At 35.6% G+C, this 19,405-nt stretch overlaps 2 protein-coding genes and 1 long non-coding RNA gene across 3 annotated transcripts; 1 reads left to right on the forward strand and 2 right to left on the reverse strand.

Annotated features, from left to right (window-relative positions):
- Positions 1–2,674: 2,674 nt before the first annotated feature.
- Positions 2,675–5,006, reverse strand: LOC127163363 (GTPase IMAP family member 4-like). Its single transcript, XM_051106562.1, has 2 exons — positions 3,995–5,006; positions 2,675–3,852 (listed from the first exon to the last, which is right to left on the reverse strand). The coding sequence occupies exon 2, from the start codon at positions 3,844–3,846 to the stop codon at positions 2,911–2,913; it is 936 nt and encodes a 311-aa protein (XP_050962519.1). The 5' UTR covers positions 3,847–3,852; positions 3,995–5,006; the 3' UTR covers positions 2,675–2,910.
- Positions 5,007–5,093: 87 nt separating this feature from the next.
- On the reverse strand, positions 5,094–8,183 carry prl (prolactin). The gene is made up of 5 exons (XM_051106563.1): positions 8,034–8,183; positions 7,786–7,907; positions 7,502–7,609; positions 5,837–6,019; positions 5,094–5,686 (listed from the first exon to the last, which is right to left on the reverse strand). Exons 1-5 carry the CDS (start codon positions 8,062–8,064, stop codon positions 5,498–5,500), a joined length of 633 nt encoding a protein of 210 aa, XP_050962520.1. The 5' UTR covers positions 8,065–8,183; the 3' UTR covers positions 5,094–5,497.
- Positions 8,184–13,271: 5,088 nt separating this feature from the next.
- LOC127156166 (uncharacterized) lies at positions 13,272–19,096 on the forward strand. The gene is made up of 3 exons (XR_007825685.1): positions 13,272–13,442; positions 17,937–18,042; positions 18,822–19,096. It is a non-coding gene; the product is annotated as an uncharacterized LOC127156166 (long non-coding RNA).
- Positions 19,097–19,405: the final 309 nt, after the last annotated feature.

Below are 19,405 nucleotides of genomic sequence, written 5' to 3' on the forward strand. Positions count from 1 at the left end.
AGAATTTTTAACTAAAGTATATTATAGACTTTTCATTAAGACCCTAAAGAATCATATCAACTTGTGAAAAATGGGCATCCGATGACCCCTTTAACATGTGAAGTTCGTATAGTTTTTAGATGTTTGTGCAATGTGAAATATCTGCCCTTATGTGCCCTCAATGTAATGATCTTGCGCTTGGTTGCAAAGCTCACTATATGACATTGTCAGCATGAAGATTCACAATCTTTGAATCCATTAATCCCAACAATAATTATATTTTAGCATTAGAAAAACACTATTGTGACTAAAAAGCTTCCAAATACTGATGGGTTAACCATTACATCAACATAAAACATTAGTTTGGTAATAATAATAGCTGTTAGCATATATACAGTAGTCAACATTTGAAGTGGATCAAAACCTTTCATCAAAGTTCTTGTCTTAGGACAACTTTGATGAACTTTTTGATCCACTTCAAATGTTGACTATATATATATATGAAAAGTTTGGTTCCAAAACACTAGAAATCCATTGTGATTAATTTGAGTAAAAATGTGTTTTCTTTACCAAGAAAATGGCTAGATGAAAACCACTATTTTCTGTTTCAAACTTTCACATAACATCTGTAGGTTTTTTATTTAAAAAAAAATAAATCCAGATTTTCATTTTCAGAGATTTATTATAAAAGCTGATTATTCCCCCCCCTTTGGTTAAAAATTCTCAATGGTAGTGTAAAACAACACCCTTTTAATCTTGCCAAAATCAGCTCTGCAAAAATCATCTAATTCTGGTCAAGGCTGCTTTAAATGCGAGATCTGTGTGCCATTTGGACTGTTTATGTTTGTTTTTCCCGTTGTGCCCATATTTGGTTCTTCCTGTCCTCATTTTGTCCTGATTAGTTAATTTGCTCCACCTGTCTGTGTCTTAATCACCACCCTTTATAAGTTGTTCTCAGTTCTGTTTCTGTTGTCCGATCTCAAGGTTATTTTGGTTGTGTGTTCTCCTGCCCTTGTTGGAATTACCAGTTTGGCTTTGATTAAAGATTCCTGTTCATGTTACTCTCGTCGTCGTTCATTTCCTTGCCACAACCAACCGTGACAAAGCACTTTCTCTCAGTACATGGCTGTGGGGATGAGAAGTTTTGAGGTGCTTGGAATTCGATATGATGAATTAAAAAACAAATATTGCCACAATGATGGCTCAAAAAAGTGTTCAAATAACATATTGTTTCATTTTAAAATATAAAGAAATTGCAACCCTAAAGTGTTTTTCAAGTGTAATATTTCTGTAAAGTTCAGGGACAGAAAAATGGACATTTCCATAGAATGACTCCGATGAATATGAATATAGAATATGGTCGTCTTGTGAGAACAAATGTTTGTTTACAGGTGCAAAGGAAGCAAAGTTTCCTTTGTTTATTTAAGGAAAACCACTTTCCTCTTGGCTTATATTGAAATGCTCTGACGTTTTCTTTACAAATCCTTGTTTTTATATTTTGTGACCAGTGTTTTGTGTTGCTCTCTCTTTTGAACTTCCGCAGTCGTCACTTCTCATCAGAGCTTATGCTATACGCCTATGTCAGTTAGCGGAAGCTAGAGATTCCGGTTTATAAAGTTTAGGCCTACATTTGTCTGAAAGAAGAAAGTCACATTCATCTAGGATGGCTTGAGGGTGAGGAAATCATGGGACAGTTTTCATTACTGGATGTACTATCCCTTTAACATAATTATCAAGGTCCTATTATTAAAAAGTGCTCATCCTGGTTGACCTCTTCATTCGAAGTTGTAGTTTAAGAGACAGCGGGTGCCATCAAATTTCAAAAGAAGCCAGCGCCTCTGTCCTGACCACATCACTGTCTCTACTGGTTGTTTTTAGGGAATATTCAAATGCGATTGTCAAGATTTTGGCTAATGCAGGACACTACTGAATGATGCACCTCAGAAGGGATTTAGAAGTAGGTACACGCAATGTTTTCTGATAAAGAAGTGGGTATACGCCATATACCTCCATATAGCACTATAACACTGTAAGCGCTTGGCACAAAAAAAAGGATTTCTGTTTCAATACATTAAATGTTTTCACTTTACCACATGACTGAATTTATACTGTAGTTGACTGTGAAGGGTGAGTTACAATAATTTGCCATTCTGTAACATAGTAAGATGATTGTTAATAGTATAACTTGGCATGCTGTACTGCAAGATGACTTTTTTTTTTTTTTGGCTTTTTTTTTATGTGTCAATCTGAAGGACACAAAGTCATTGTATCTTTCTTGTACTATTTCCTGGACTCTTGATTTCTCTTTCTCTCTCTCACTCACACACACACACACACATGCACACTTTGAACTTTGTGAGTGGTTATCACTTAACAAAAAATATTTTTATTTTTCTGTTGTCTCCTTGAAATGGCAAAACAGTTCTATAGAATTTGTATCTGTAAAAATCTGTAGATGTAAAGGATTCACTGATTAAACATTAAGATCAGCTTAAATGATTACATGATTTTGTGTCTTGCACTGAGCTGGTAATAAGATAAAATGTGCATTTGAAATAATCTGTTGTGAGATTACTTGTTAAAACATTAATTTAAATTCCACATTAAAAAAAATCTGCAATGCATAAACTTTATTTATAAAATCATTTATTTATTTGATTATTACAAGAATAGTGTAATAGCCAAGATTAAACAAATAAAACAAAATCACTGAAAAAAAACCTTAAACAAAGCTTGAATCAAATTTTTGATGGCTCATGATTATCATCATCTGGGATCAGTGGACCAGATTTGTATTTATTTATTTATTTTTTATTAAATGTTGCATTATTTTTTAAAATGTGTATATGATCAAAGATTCAAAATTTTATTTCACAAAATTTACTTGCGCATTTGAGATACTTCAAATGATCATTTACTGGATTTTTTGAGTTATTGTGATTGTTCATTCTGATGCAGTGTATGTTTTTTAATGGCAAGTTCTTCTTGTGTTGTTTTCAACTCTCTTTGCAGTTGCTGTAACCCTTCCCTCAGCTGGTTTATCTCTTTCAGGAGCTTTATTTCAGTCGCTTGGATGGTTTTAGTCATCTTATCTATCTTCCGGTTTAACGTTTCAAGGTCTATTGTGTCATCCAATGTTTCTCCTTTTCCCTTTTCTTCTTCTTCTTCTTTTTCTCCTTTCTCTCCTTTCTCTTTTCTATCAGCATCACAGCTGCTCACTTGGTTTCTATTTTTTAGCACTGAATTCTCTCCTTCATTTCTATGCTGTGTCTTGTTCTTGTTATACATAGCTTCAGTGTAGCGTTTTTCTTCATTTTTTTTCACCATCTCGTTCATCTTTTTCAGAAGTAAAGAGACTTGTTGGCGATCTTCTTTGTTTCTGTTGTTAAAGACATGATATCTTCCTCCACAAATCTTAATGATTTCCTGCAGATTTGAGTGAAGTTCTTTCAGGTAGTCTTCAATAGGTCTTTCCTCCAGCGCATCTCCTTTGGTGAACAGCACAATCATGTATTTGGTGACTTCATCCCCGAACTCCTGCAGGATATTCATGACTGTGTTTATCTCTTCTTTGGTAAATCTGCCAATAGGCAGCAGTAAGAGAAACACGTTTGGCTTGCACGCGATGACAAAATCAGTGATATGCTGCTTCATTTTAGTCTCAATCTGAGAAGAATCACACCATCCAGGTGTGTCAATCACTGTGATTTTTTGCTTGTCCACAGTGGACATGCTCATTGAACAGGCTCGAGTGACCCGCTCTGAGCTGGGCACTGTGTGAAATGGATGGAAACCTAGAAGAGTGTTTCCTGATGCGCTCTTCCCTGCTCCTTGCTTACCCAACAGAACGATTGTCAGCTCCTCCATTTTAGCCTGTCATTGACAAAGAAAAGGAACAAATGCATTGCAAGTCAAAATTAATATGTAGCCTGTTGCTGAAGTATCCTTTAAGTAAAAAGTAATTCATCTTTACAACATTATTCCATTATACCTCTTTCTATAAAAAATACAGTACCTATTAGTCTCTGTGGTCTGTTGTTTCTGCTACAATGAAAGTGTTTCATGAACAGCACATTTATACTCTAAGTAGATGCTCCACCTCCACCTCCGTCAGAGACTCTGCACAGGTTTATCAAGAGCCCCATCCACTGGAACTCAATTGACTCAGCAGGTCTTTGTTTTGTGTTTTATATTTCACTGTTTTAATGACACAATGTATTTCCCCTATGTTGGTGTGTCACATGAAGTTTCATGTTTCTCATTATGAAACAGAATATTGATCTCATTATGATCTGCATATGCAACCACAACTGCTGCAATAAATGTAATGACTACAAACTAGTTTGTAAAACAACAACAACAAAAATGTAGCTGCAAATGACAATCATCAAGGTCCAAGCACCAATGGCTTATGTGCATTAGGTGATACAATTGCCATGTATCTTTTAAAATATACGTGCTTTACTGCAAATTCAACAGTTTTGAAACTCCACTGACAAGAAAAGTTTTGATAAACCAGTTTACAGAAATACATGCTATTCTGAAAAGTAGTAGCACCCTCTTATGGGCAGAATCTGACATGTCCTGACATGCATCCTATGAATATACTCTGGTCTATGTGAATCTTTGTGTACTTTTGTTGCATTAGGATTTTGCATTCAGAAGATATAAGTCTAAAAGCAGGTTCATTTTCTTTGGCTTGTATGTTTGGAATGTTTAGACATGCTAAATGTCCAATTTTAGTCCTTATCATGAACTGAACTGCCATTAACTTGGTCATGAACTGCCTTTTTAATTATTTTGTACTGATCTCTGAGGGTTTTTTTTTTCATACTTTAGAAGTAATGAGCTATTTTCTGTTCTTGTTTTGACCCCCCTCATATTAACACTCTGTTTGAACATGCATGTTGGATTGTAGACTTGGAAGTAAACACCCACTGGTATGACTGGCTAACAGTTGTGTTTGACAACCTACATTCATAGATGGACAATCAGCAGAAAAAGAAGTAGATGATCAGAACTAACAGAACTTTCGGTGCTTGAGCCCCTAATTCCGATTTGCTGCAAGTCTTATACACGTGTGTAAAGTAAAGTATTCAGTGTCAGAGTCAATATGAATCTGCATGATAGAAATATATTGACATTGCTGCAAGGCTTTAAATATTGCATTACAGAAAAGTGGTTAAAGATACAACATAATTTCCTTAATAAATAAAATTAGGTTACCTAGCATACAAATGTCATCAAGCTGGCCAAACATTCAAATAAACTCTGTGCATGTGTTCTTCATACAAATGTTCAACTTAAATGCCTTTGTTTAATTTATTTTATCTTTGTGTGGGTCCAATTTAATTTAAGTATATAAGAAAGTCAAAAATCTACATCTTAGAAACAATAAAGGACATGTTTTTTTTTTTATATAATATTATAAAGAAGTTTTTTTTCTTCAAATCACTCTCTTCTCTGCCATTCTAACTTAACATCCACACTAAGAGAAGCAGAGCACAGCATTTCCACTCTAACACATCTCAGGTCTCTTCTTGGCTGCCCGACAGCGAAGAACTTTGAGGAAACTATCAATTTTGTGGGAGTCCCTGCGGAAACAGGACAGCAGGAAATGGAAATTGACAAGTCGAGAGGTTTTATCCTGGCCAAGGCTGTCGATGTAAAAAGGGAGAGAGGACAGGTTGTCTGAAGATGAGCCCATCTGTGGAAAAGAAAACAGATAGAGACAATGTATAAACCAACCCTGCTTAAAAACATTTTTTTCGATGTTTTTATCCATACGTCATTCAGTTTTACTCCACATCATTCACAATGAGCTACACAATTGAGCTGTTCTTTCAAGTGCAGTCACCTTGTTAAAGACGTGCTCCAGACCTGCTCCCAGACTGTTGATGTTGTCCTGCAGCTCTTTGGTCTTGGTGTTAATGGTGTTGCGTTCTGGATGTGCCAGGCTGGATGCCTCAGAGGAGAGAAGGGCGAGAGGATCGGACCACGCCAGCAGCAGAGACCGAGCCAGGGACAGCAACTCATCCTCCTGCACAAATGATCAGATAAAACATCATTCACTACTGGTCTGTTTCACTTGTAACTACAGATGTGACCACAAGTGGGAGATGTTTAGTCAAAATTGTCCCTGCACATTAAATTGATAGTTCACCCAAAACGGAAGGTTCTGTCATTATTTACTCACCTTCATGTCTTTCCAAACCTGTAAGACCTTCGTTCATCTTCAGAACACAAATTCAGATTTTTTTGATGAAATCCGAGAGCTTTCTCCCCCTTCATAGACAGCAAGGGTCCTACCACATTCAAAGCCCAGAAAGGTACTAAGAACATCGCCAAAAAAGTCTACACTCTTAAAAGGCAAAGGTTCCAAAAGGGTGTTTTTACAATGATGCCATAGAAGAACCATTTTTGGTTCCCCAAAGAACCTCTCAGTGAACAGTTCTTAAAAGAACCATTTTTAAAAATCTAAAGAACTGTTTTCGACTATAAGGAACCTTTTCTGCATTTAAGGTTCTTCATGGAACTATTAATGCCATTAACGAAACCTTTATTTTTAAGAGTGTATGCAGGGTCAGAAAGCTCTCTGATTTCATCAAAAATACCTTAATTTTTGTTCAAAGATGGATGAATGAATGTCTTACGGGTTTGGACTGACATGAGGGTGAGTAACTAATGACAGAATTTCATTTTGGGGTGAACTACCCCAAGGAGGCAAGTAGCTGAGCGCACATGTATATGTTTATGTATATATGTGTATATGTATATATTAATCGTGTTTAAGACATCGATTAATGTTCATATGCGAATAAAAGTCTAAATTAAATCTGTTCATCATGTAAAGTGATAAGGTCACTTCAGAGGACTTGGATTAAACAGCTTGATTCATATGGATTTCTTTTTATCATTACAATATCTTTTTTGTTTTTAAGATAGATGAAAGTCTTATGGGTTTGATCAAGGGTGAATAAATGACAGAATTTTCCATTTTGGGTGAAATATGTTGAAGATAGGTTGGAATTGATTGAGAAATGAAAAAACTACTAGTACTTCAAATTTTTGCAAGTATTTATAGTATATATAGAAACATTTACATCATATAGTATCAAACGTTTTTGTAATTATGTGTTTTTGTGAATTTTATTTTATATAAAGTATAATAATTACAACAATTTAGTAATAATAATTATAATTTAGTATGTAAATCTAATAATAGAATGATAAAAAATAATCTGGAATACACTCTCAGAAAGATCTGAAAGCTGTCACTGGGACGATACCTCTTTAAAAGGTACACCCTTGTACCTAAAGGGTCCATATCTGTACCTAAAGATACATAATAGTACCTAAAGTGTACACATTAGTGCTTAAAAAATATACAAAAGTGTACTCGTTGAAAAGACACCGCCCAAGTGACAGTTTTCATACCTTTTATTTCTGAGAGTGTAGGAGAAAGATTTTTTTTTTTACAATAGATAGAGATGAAGACAGATCCAGTAAAAAGTGCTCTTACCGGTACTTTCAGGGCTTGGTCTTTGTCATTGGGAATCTGAAGGGAGGATGTATGGCACATTGACGGACGGGGCATCATTCCCCTTCCAACAGGAGGAAAGTGAGAATCCTGTGCATAAAAGCATGGTTAATATCAAACAAACACAAAGTGATTTAAAAACAAACTTTAAATCACTGAAATAAATACCTGTTTGGATAAAAGTAATGTCAAACATTGCAAATAACCCAGTGAGTGAGCATATAACAACACATAAGCACATGTTAACAAGGGTGTTTGGTACTGACCAGGTCATTGGTGAGAGAAGTGCTGATGGAGTGAAGTTTGTCTGAAAGTTGAGAGGCTCGCTCCAGTAACTCATTCAGACCGACACAATGGATGGTGGCAAACGCACACATCAGAAGTGTCACTGAAAAGCAATAAGAAAAAGGAACTTTTCAGAAATAACAGTATGGTCATCTAATGAGCGAGGGAGAAGTGAGGTGTAAAATGTGTCAGGGAAAGGTCAGTCTGAGAATATGTAAGGTTTGCTTACCTGCAAAGTATAGTCTAGATCCTTGAGTCATTTTTACTGGTTTCTTTATTCTCTCGCTTGATCCTTTGCAGTCTGATTTCCTCTCTTGAGCTCTCTGTCATTTTCTTCCCATTATATAGGCCTGCTCTTCTTGGTCCTCTCATTTGGATATGGATTTAATTAGGATATTAACGAGTCTGGCACTCTAGGTGTATTATTTAAATCCTGACGGTAATGATAAACATTGACATGAGGTATTGACTGATAAATATTTATGAACTATTTGAGTCAATACAGGACACGAGTGCAAAACTTAGATGCTGTTCCAGGTATAGAAATGGAAAACATTTTATCTTTTAGAGTTTATCAAAAAAAGGGCTGATTATTTTAGGATCTTTATAGTTTATGAATGGAAAAACAAGTTGATTCTAACAGACTGCACCACTGGGGGTTGTGTATCCATTCTACAGCCACATGCCATTTAAAGAAGGTCTATACATGAGAGACCCTTCCCCCAGCAATGAGGAAACACTCATTTGTCATTTCCTGCTGTGAACTGAGAGCTTTTTCACCATTTTTGTTTATTTTCTTTTCTTTCCTCATTTTATTTATGTCTGAATGTACTGGTTGAGTCCAAGTCTATATGTAAGATTTCTGTTCCCTTCATGTTTCTGATTTGATACTTACAGTGTGTGACCTTGCAGCACCTTGAAATAACAGGCCTTTTGTAACATTTTGTGTAATATTATCATTAATTAATTCCCTTATGAAAACTTCCAGAATAAGAGTTTCCTGATAATTTACTCACCCCTTTGTCATCCAAGATGTTCATGTCTATCTTTCATTAATTTATATTAAATTAAGATTTTTGAGGAAAACATTCCAGCATTTTTCTCCATATAGTGGACTTCAATGAGAGCAAACAGGCTGAAACTGCAATTTCAGTGCGGCTTCAAAGGGCTTAACACGATCCCAGGAATAAGGGTCTTATCTAGCAAAACAATCTGTCATTTTCAAAAATATTACAATTTATATACTTTTTAAACACAAATGCTCATCTTGCACTAGCTCTGTTGGAAAAGTCACACATGATTAGTTCTTCGGTTTAAAAAATGTAGGGGGTTAAAAACTCAAGATCATCCAACATTGTTGTTTAACCTTTTTTTTTTTTTCTTTTAGCTTTCTTTGCACATTTGCTTTGTAAACAATGTGCCTACAGTGCAAGATGAGCATTTGTGGTTAAAAAAGTATAGCAATTTACTTAAATTTAAATGCTATTTTTTTTCACTAGATATGGCCCTTATTCCTCGACTGGGGTCATGTAGAGCCCTTTAAATCTGCATTGAAACTGCAGTTTGGACCCTCAACCCTCTGGCCACTATTTAAGTCCACTGTATGGGGAAAATACTGTTTTCCTCAAAAACCTTAATTTCTTTTTGACAGAAGAAAGCAAGACATGAACATCTTGGATGACACAGGGATGAGTAAATATCAGCAACATTTTATTCTGGAAGTGAACTAATCCTTTAACCATGGTTAAACTGTTGTTCATTAATTAATTCATATTTCAGTATTTTATAATTTCGTTTGACCAACTCCTAAAACCTCTGGTAACAATAGAGCCCCACTGTTATAACATAAATGTAGGCAATTTAAGGACGACTAATCTAGTAACTATAATCTCATTAAAGCGAGAATAGAATAGTACTCCCATGTGTCCGCTGCATTGGGGAGTTTTTCTCTCCTCCCTCAAAACCTCCTGGAAAAAGAGGCGTGGATCCAGCACTTAATTGCGCGTCCCAGTTCAACAATATTCATTTTGTTTTCCAGGTAAATCTCGCCAGTTCCTTCCGGACTGCATAACCAGGTAAAGTAATTGGGTGACATTTTATGCTAATTTAATTAGCTGCACTTTAGCTCGTTGACAGCCGTGTAAATGCATACGGATGTGGGTTGACTGTTTAGAGAACATGACGTTTCAGTAGGACGGTCGCCGTTAAATAGCCCCGTCATTTCCAGATGCCAGTCATTTCTTCCTACAGGTTTTATCGCGTAACATCTTGATTTAGGCAGACAGACAGAGAAAAAAAATGCAATTAGCAAACAAACAAACAATATACAATATAATACAATACAGAATATAAAATGCACAACATACACTATAAAACTAGATAAACAATTAAAAAACAATAACAATAAAAAGAGGTTACAAAAATTATAAGAAATATTTTGTAAAACTTACACATACTGTGTATTTTTTTTTCTCCCTTGGAATTTTTATTTATTTTTGCACATCTAACCCAAACGGGCATAAACGTAATTTAGATTTTCTGAATTTAGTTTAACCGTTTTTGAAAGGATTAGTCAGATTGCTTTTTTTGTAGTTAACTTTTGTAGTCAACGTCCACGACTAGTCCAAAAGGCACTTATTGACTCTGTGAAGGGGTAAAACTTTTTGAAAAGGTGAGAGGGGTGGAGTGAACAATGAATGAACTTATGTGACTAAAACCTATAATAAGTCACCATTTTTGTTAATAACAGTGTAGATGTGCCCCCTTCACAGGGTGATTTGAGCCTGTGGGGAAGTTGAGCCACCCCTTGTTTCTAGGCAACCTTTAAACAAAATTGGTGATCTGACCACAAATATATTAAGAGTTATTTATTTTATTCATCCTGTGATGGAGAAAGACCAATGAGTTAATTGGAAACTACATTTAAGTACAAAAAAAAAAAGTTTTTTGCTGTTCAGAGTGATTTTTTTTTTGTGTTTAAGAACTCATTGTTCTTGTGGGTTCTTGTGTTCTTGTGAACAATTACAGACAAATCTGAAAAAACATCACAGAAGTGTTTGTGCTTAAAGTTAAAATTATAATATGAGGCTATAATGTTAGCTCTAAACTGCTGGATGATAAACATTTGTTAAAATGGTGGGAGTTGGGGTCATTTCAGACAAAAGTCTGGGGTAAGTTGAGCCAGTCTGGGGTAAGTTGAGCCAGTGGTTCACCCAATTCTTAAGATTATAAAGTATGATTTTACTGTAATTCTACATTATAGTTCATAATTTTTTCGCCAAACATTTATTTGTTTTGAACTTGATTTTATTATTAAAATAGGATGTTTATGAAAATTGACCATTGAAGATTTTAGGAAATTGTATTTCCCTGCAACATTTATAGGTGAGATGTTGAATACTATTTGCTTAGTTCTAAAAGGTCAGCTGCAGTCCATTTTTTTAATTCTTCAATTTGAACTGTATTTTTTCTTTGTAATTTCTTAATAATTAAAAAAAAAAAAAAAACACTTCAAACTGTGAACTGTACCTTTAAATAAAACTTTCAAGAAGTCAACCATCTATCTATTCTATTATACAAACCTCTTTGTCCTTATTAGAGTTGCGGAGAGGTTGGGTTTAACCCAGCATCTTGAGCCACAGGTGGGAAAACTCCCTGAATGGATGGTGAGACCATCATAAGGCTCACATTTTAAGAAGTCATTTTTATTGATTTTCCTTTGATATAGCATGAGGTGAACATGTAAATTTTTACTTCAGCATAATCAATGGCAACTCAACTCACTCAACTTACCCTCTTCCTAGACTCAATTTACCCTTCACTGGGGGCAAGCTGAGCCGAGAGACCACTTTTTTGGAAAGCTATATTTTGAAAGCAGTTCATTTTAGATCCCAAGTGATTATTCCCAAGGTAAACAAGAACTTGTAATTTATGTACATATTGTATTTATGCACAGATTTAACCCATTATTGTCACATGCTTGCATTAAACACACCATAAGTGAAAACTGGCTCAACTTACTCCGACCTCCCCTATCTAACCTCTCTGGTTGCAAAAATTTCAAAAGAGAAATTGGTCTGCTTGATTTAGCTTATAGCCAGGCTGGTCTTAACACCAGTTATGTTGACCAACTAAACCTGTTGACAACTAGTTTTACCTGAATTACCAACTTATTGGTAAAAAAAAAAAAAAAAAAACAGATTCAGCACTTTTTCCAAGCAGGGATGGTATTCAAATTTAAAACATATTTACATAGAAATAACTCATTGTATATTAATTACCTAAATAACACCCATTCAGAATCATTTGGGTTTGTTGAATGTAGTTCTCAACTCACGTGATGAGTTCTAAAGTGGCTGGTGATGCTTTTAACTGTTTGAAAAAGTTTTATTAACTTTTAACTCAATTATAACATGTCTTAAAAGGAATATTAATTAATCTGCTACTTATATTAGCGAAATTCAATATACATAAATGCAAATATGTGGAAGTAAGCCTTTATTTTTAAAGGCAGAAGTTTAACAATACCTAAAACAATTCTGATAACACTTTACAATAAGATTCATTAGTTAACATTGGTAGTTAAACATTGGTTAACATGAACTAAGAATGCTAAATACTTCTACAGCATTTATTAATCTTAGTTAATGTTCATTTCAGCATTAACTAATGCATTATTAAAATCACAATCTCTGTTTGTTAACATTAGTTAACGCACTGTGAACTAACATGAAAAATAACAGTGAACAGCTGTATTTTCATTAACTAAAATAAAACAAAGATTAATAAATAGTGTAATAAATGTATTATTCATTGTTCGTTCATGTTAATACATTAATGTTAACAAATGACAACTTATTGTAAAGTGTTACCACAGTTTTAAGTATGAAAAACAAGAAAGCTGTAACATTGTTAGTTTTTATGTTTTTATTTAACCTTATGTTTAACTATATCTTTTAATTTTATTTATCTTAATCTACACCCAGACTGTACTTAATTAAATCTTTAAAAAAAGGTAAATAAAATCATTAAAATGGATTTTAAAATTGTAGTTTTTTTTTTTATTTAATTTTTTTTTAAAAAAGGAGAGGTGCAGGAGAAGCTGTGAAGCGTTGCATGTCATGAAAACATGTTGCCATTAGGGGGTGTCCATGCACAGCCCATAATATAACACAACAAGTAGTGCAGCTTTTCTGTGTCTGAATGTAAGTTTCTCTGCATACTTTCCATTGTCTCAGCGCACTTTATTAAACACTATTGGTTTAGGTGCAGAAAGAAGCACACTCATTGCTTTTTGCATTTTACACAGCATACTTTTAAAATGTTATTTATTTATTTATTTTTTGCTGAGTAAGCTTGAACCCGATCACTGTCTGATCTCTTGCTCATGTTCATATGTGCCCTCTCACATTCCTCCCTCCTTCCTCCCCCCGTGTACTATGTACACTCCCCCTCCCTCTTGGCAACTCTAACTCTCCATTCTCTCTTTTTCTCTTGCACATGCAACCACAGGAGCGCACAGAGCAGGCACGCATACACACCAACGCCACAGAACCATGTCGGACTCAGAGACCGCAGCTCCTGCCGAGACCCCTGTCCCAGCACCCTGTGTGGCCATCAAGGCAGATTTAGACAAATGGTAAGTGACTGGAGGAGCAGTCATGTATGGTCCATAATACCGGTCCATACTCTGCATGGACCAAAAATTTAAAAAATTGTTAAATTCTCATGCTCCAACATGTCGAATTATTCCCACATAGATATATTGTCGCTTTTGATTAGTTAGAATCATGCCGGGATTGATGATGTTTAGAATTATGATACGCAGTGTAAATTCTGCATCATGATGGCGATCCAAAATGGAGGGAAGGAAGGACCTTCAGCCGAATATGAGGTGGAAGGTTCGCGCAGAGGAATCCTGGTATTTTTAATAAGATTAAACTTGATTAAGTTTAATGAGTTTTTAAATGGTTTGATTGGTGTCAGTTTGATCCGAGTTGGCAGCAGCGGTGGGGCTGCTCATTAGGAGCATTCTGGGGTTTTTCTTCAACTTCAGTTCTTCCTCATGGCTGATTGGCTGTTGGGAATGTGTCAACGTCATGCTTTTCCTCTCGCATGTCCCGCCATCCCTGAGTCTTCGTTGTTTCTGTCTCTGAAGCCTCCCTGGCCTCGCTTTGTCATGTTTGAGTTTTGACTAATTAAGTGATAGAGAATTATGGAAATTTGCGGATTAACCTTTTCTCCGTTTGTCCTTGCACTCCCACTAATGGGTTTTATATCCAGAAAATGAAGGAGATTGTGACCAGCGGAACAGCTATGAACATTCATGCAATATACTGCCTTCCCTCCTCTATAGCGTTTCATTGTGTCTTTTGTCTTTGGACCATTGACACCGGCCATTGCTCAAATTGTATTTTGACCCTAATCCCCAGACCTACTTACCCACCCAAAACATATATTGGCTGCTTTTGGTGTTTGTAGTGTCGACAGGCCTGGGCAGCATGAGAAAGCAGATAAGATTGCACATACCCTGACCTTTGGTGTGCAAGGACCAGATAGGGGAAGGGTGTGGGGTTAAGAATTTGGTTGAATAAATAGTGTCAGTGTTTCATCTGAAGCACTGGAGTACTTTGAGACCCACCTCCCAGGATATTTCAGGTGCCTTTCTATTTAACACACCAAGAAGCTGATGAGGTGAATCGGGTGTTTTAATGAGTGAGACATTAGTAAGGTCTCTAGGTCTGGAGTTAGGAAACACTGCTTTACAGGATATAAAATCCAACGAAATCCACTAATCCAAAAAGGATTGCTGTGAGGGCAGGGAAAACGGAGAAACGGTGCATCTGTAAACATAAGTAATTTCCTCTCACATAAGCAGTCACCACTCAAAACTGACAGGAAGGCTGCATGGACAGACAAAGAATGGCAGAACTGTCAACAGTTAAAACGCTTTTAGCAGATCAGTTTGACCTTTCTGTGATCATTTTGACCAGCAACTTGCATGTGTTGCTGACTAGCTGAATGTTTAACCTTAGAGAAGGCCGGCTTTAAGTAACATACACCATACTGGTATTTATAGTGCCCTCATACATGGTAATGTGTAGATGTGTGTGTCTGTCATCCATTATACTGTGTGACATGTACTATTCACAGGTTCACTTTACACCTGGTCTAAGCATGTCATGGTAGCCATCTTGTCAGTTTTTTGTCATGCTGCTCCACAAAGGGGATTCATCATGGACTTTAAAACCAGAAGAGGAATAATGTTACAGGTTTAACCCCAGAAGCTAGCAGTTATATTCACAGGGAGAATGCATGTGGCTGCTTTTTGTGGAAATTTGTGAATATGTGACCTTATGACCTTGAGATGTTTTCCATTTCTTACAGTCTCTAAATATCAGCCACAGTTAACACACAGCCATTTTGTCCTACGGGTGTCTTTTCAAGAATGTTAATGCAAATCACAAGTTAATCTTTTACACTTTAAGCAGTTTTTTTCCTCTCATTTAAGTTAGCATGCCTACTCTTGTAGCGGTTGGAATGCATTGTTCTAGTTTTGAGAAGCCCCCCTCAGGGTAAACAGTGTAACTCGATCTATCAATAAATAAAAGCATCTGCTTAATCAACATAGGACAGCTTTGTTATAGAAGCTCCATGTGGTAAGTAGTCAATTCCTTATGTGTTTTTTAGATTCCAACTGAAATTTTCTTTAGGTCAAGTAAAATTATTTCCTATTTGTTATGTTTAAGATCAGAGCACTCCTAAGCCGTGCCCTCTTTCCTTTTGCATTATATATGTGGAGAACTGGCCATCATGTGAATTATTCAGTCTTTATTTGGGGAAGGTGATCATCCCCTAACCATTTGTTTCATACTTTCTGAAATTGGTTTAATTTTACACCTCTAAGACTGACAGATTTCAATATTTGACTGGCAAATAACCAAGGTTTAGTTCATTTAGTGCATGTTTAAAGGGCTTCAACACATTTTAAAATAAGTTTGTCTGTCATTAAAGGAATGTCATACAAAATAAAATTCTGTCATTAATTACTCGCCCTCATGTCGTCCCAAACCCGTAGAACCATCGTTCATCTTCAAAACACAAATTAAGATATTTTTTATGACATCTGAGAGCTTTCTGATCCTGCATAGACAGCAAGGGTCCAACCATGGTCAAAGCACAGAAAGATAGTAACGACATTTTATGAAGATATAAAAATAATTTTTGTGTGCAAAGAAAACAAAAATAATGACTCACTGCAAAAAAAATAAATAAATAAATAAAAAGTAAAATTTACGGTAAAAAAACCCAAACAAACAAAACGCAGCTGTGGTTGCCAGATTTTGACAATAAAAAATACAGTACCAACATTTTAAGTTTTAGAGTTTTAACTTACATTTGAATACCGTAATTTTATTAAGTGATATAATGTTAATGTATTGATCCGCCAAACAGTGTAGTTCCTCAGAAACAGTTGTTGTTGCTACAAAGTGGTTGCCGAGCAACACACAAACATAAACAAAGGTGTATGTTTGTAGAGTAATTTATAACAGCTTAGAATGTGGCTTAACCAATCAGAATCAAGGACCGGAATTATTCGCTTTATAATATACATTCTTTTTCACTTCCAAAAATTGTATACTACCATAAAATTACCAATACAGTTTTCACCGTATGTGGTGGGGGAACTTACTGTTAACCAATTAATAGGTTTTTACTGTAGCATTTTTACGGTCTTTTACCGTTAAAATCACTGTCTTTTTTTTTACAGTCGACTTTATTCAATGATTTCTTCTCTAATCTCTTCTTGGATAGTCTGCTGTCATTATAAAGAGTACAGTGTTGTTATTTTTGTTTTCTTTGTGCATAAATAAAATATTATTGTAGCTTCAGAAAATTACGGTTGAACCCCTAATGTTACATTGACCATTTTAATGACGTCCTCTGGGATTTCATCAAAAATATCTTAATTTGTGTTCCGAAGATGAACGAAGGTTTGTAATGAAATGAAGGTGAGTAATTAATAATTAATGAATTTTCATTTTTGGATGAATTATCCCTTTAACACAAGTTTATTGAAAGTAAAAGTGCTTTTGCCGCCAATTTTATATAACAGACTAGAGTTTTAATATTTGAATCCCAAATCAAAATGCCTTAAACACAGTCGTGTTCTGATTCAGTTTTTGCAGTTTGCTAGGAATTTAACACATTTTAAAAATCAATTTGTAGAACTAGCTTTAAAATCGACCATTCTTCATTGTTGGTTTTCCAGTTGACTTAAAACTGTTTTGTTTGTTATTGAGGATAAGGATATAATCTGACCCTAATTGGGTTTGTCCAATAGAAGGCAGCTTGTCTCACACTGTTGATTAGTCTTGTGCTTCACAATGGTTCATTCTCCGTTTGCATGTCTTCTCTCTGAATCTAGCATTCGTATTAAAATGGCTGCCTATGAAGAGGAAATGCCCTTGGCTAGTGAAATCCCCCCATACATCCTTACACCTACGTCACGTGGCTCATCAGAACCAGTCTGCATAAGGCGCTTTATATTTAAATTGACCAGCTGTGTGTTACATCACCGCTCTCTGAGAAAAGAGAGAAAGCGAGGAAGAGCACGCTTATGTCACCACGCGAGATGCAGCAGATGATCTGTGGGGGAGGGAGAGACTAAAATCATTTTTCTCTCCAGGGGAGGGGCTCTTTGCCTCATAAGTCACGACATCTCTGTCTTTTAGCAGTAGTCTACCTGCTTGCTTTGTCACGTGATTCTAGGGCTCTATCTTTTGCTCGTTCAGCTGGATTATCCACCTCCCTCGCATTGCATCTCTTCCCCCCCTTTGCTCTGTCATTCCAACCCTCGTTTTCGCTCCATCACTCTAATGTAGTGTGTCAGTGTCTGCCGTTGTTTGGTGTGGAGAGGCTCAAATAATCTCACTTGCACAAACGCATACATACTGTCTCATTCAGTCCCAGCAGAATCCGGCCTGTCATGAGTACACATTTTATATGACTAAAGACACAACCAAAGTTATGTAACATCTTTAGAGGGACAAATCTGCATATTTGTGTTGTATATGTGAATCAGCATGTGCGTGTGCGCTGGAGTAATGAGCGTGTTTTCTGTGTGCTACAGTGTAAAGGAGAATGGCGAGGGAGCGTGTAAGGAGCTAATGGAGGCGTTCGCTGCCTGTGTGAAGAGCAATGCTGAGGCGTCATGAGGAGCTCAACATGCAGGAAAAGTAATGCACATTTACTTGCTTCATTTCCTTTTACTTGGTCAGACAAGTATTTCAGTTCATGCATTGTTTTCTTTTCTAAATGTGAATATGGCCAACTGGTCAGTATTTCACATAATTTAGGATGCACTGATATAAAAAAGGTTGGTAAAAAAAAACTTTATTTGTGTGTAATGGGTCAGAGCTGATAAATGGTTGATATTTATTAAAATTCTATACTATTTTATCTACAAATTTTTATCTAAAAAATTCATAAATTGTTTTAAATGTATCAAGATTTAAATTTAGGTGATGAAACATAATGTACAGCATAAAATGGTTGTTCATTTTGATATTTGCAGAAGATTAAAGTGAACTCTTTTTTTATTAAATTATTAGTGTTGTAATAAGTGAATGAGTAAATGAAAATTTGAGTCAACTTCACTTTGCCGCTTTACTGCCCAAATATTTTGTTAACTTAATTAATTTCTTGTTGAATTAATCTTAAAGTGTAGTAAACGTTTTAAAAAGTAAATGTAATGAATTTACTTCATTTTATTAAAGTATTATTAACTAATCTAATCCACATCCAAATGTTTGTTGTTGTATCAAGTAAAACCAATTCAAGTAGCAAGTAAAAAAGTATTTGTAATATTCTTAATATTAGTCATTAGCTGTTAATTTAACTGTTTAAACTTAAGCACACTTGTTGTGCTCCCTTCGTTTTAAGATTGTCTTGTGTCAGCTTCATGAATAAGACATATTTATGATTTTTGATTCTCTGTTTTTCTGTTTGATTTCAGGGATTTACTGCACTGAGTCCTCCACCTTCCCAGCATTCCCTGCAGCTCATGGCACTGGACTAAATGATGGGGTTTGGGGTTTGGCAGCAGAGACCATATTTGTGTCTCTTCCCTTCTCTACCCCCCCTGTGAAGCTTAAATGGATTCCTCCAACCACCAACCTCCCCTCCCCTTTTGTGGCTGATTGTATTGATCCGATCTGTAGACAGTTTGAGAGTTGATGTAAATGATGTGTCTCAGATGCTTTCAAAATGGAATAAAGATTTTAAAAATGGTTCAACATTGTGAATTTGTTTCACAATGATTGTTGTAGTTTTTACGTAAAACTCATTAAAAAAGCTTTCATTAACTTGCTTAGCAGATCCTGTCTGGCCAACAGTGACATCTAATGAGTCACTGTGGTTTTATTTGTCAATGCAAGTCCAAAACCTTAAGGTGGATGCAGTGAAGTGAAGTGTAGGCATGGATTATAGGCTTCTGTAATGGGTTTAGGTGAACTAAAGTAGGAGATTATGCTTTCCAATGTCACTAATTCCCTAAACTCCTCACTTTGACTCATTAAGAGGCATACAAATACACCCACT

Source organism: Labeo rohita, chromosome 3, assembly GCF_022985175.1.
Source record: "Labeo rohita strain BAU-BD-2019 chromosome 3, IGBB_LRoh.1.0, whole genome shotgun sequence".
In the NCBI taxonomy this organism is placed as follows: domain Eukaryota; kingdom Metazoa; phylum Chordata; class Actinopteri; order Cypriniformes; family Cyprinidae; genus Labeo; species Labeo rohita.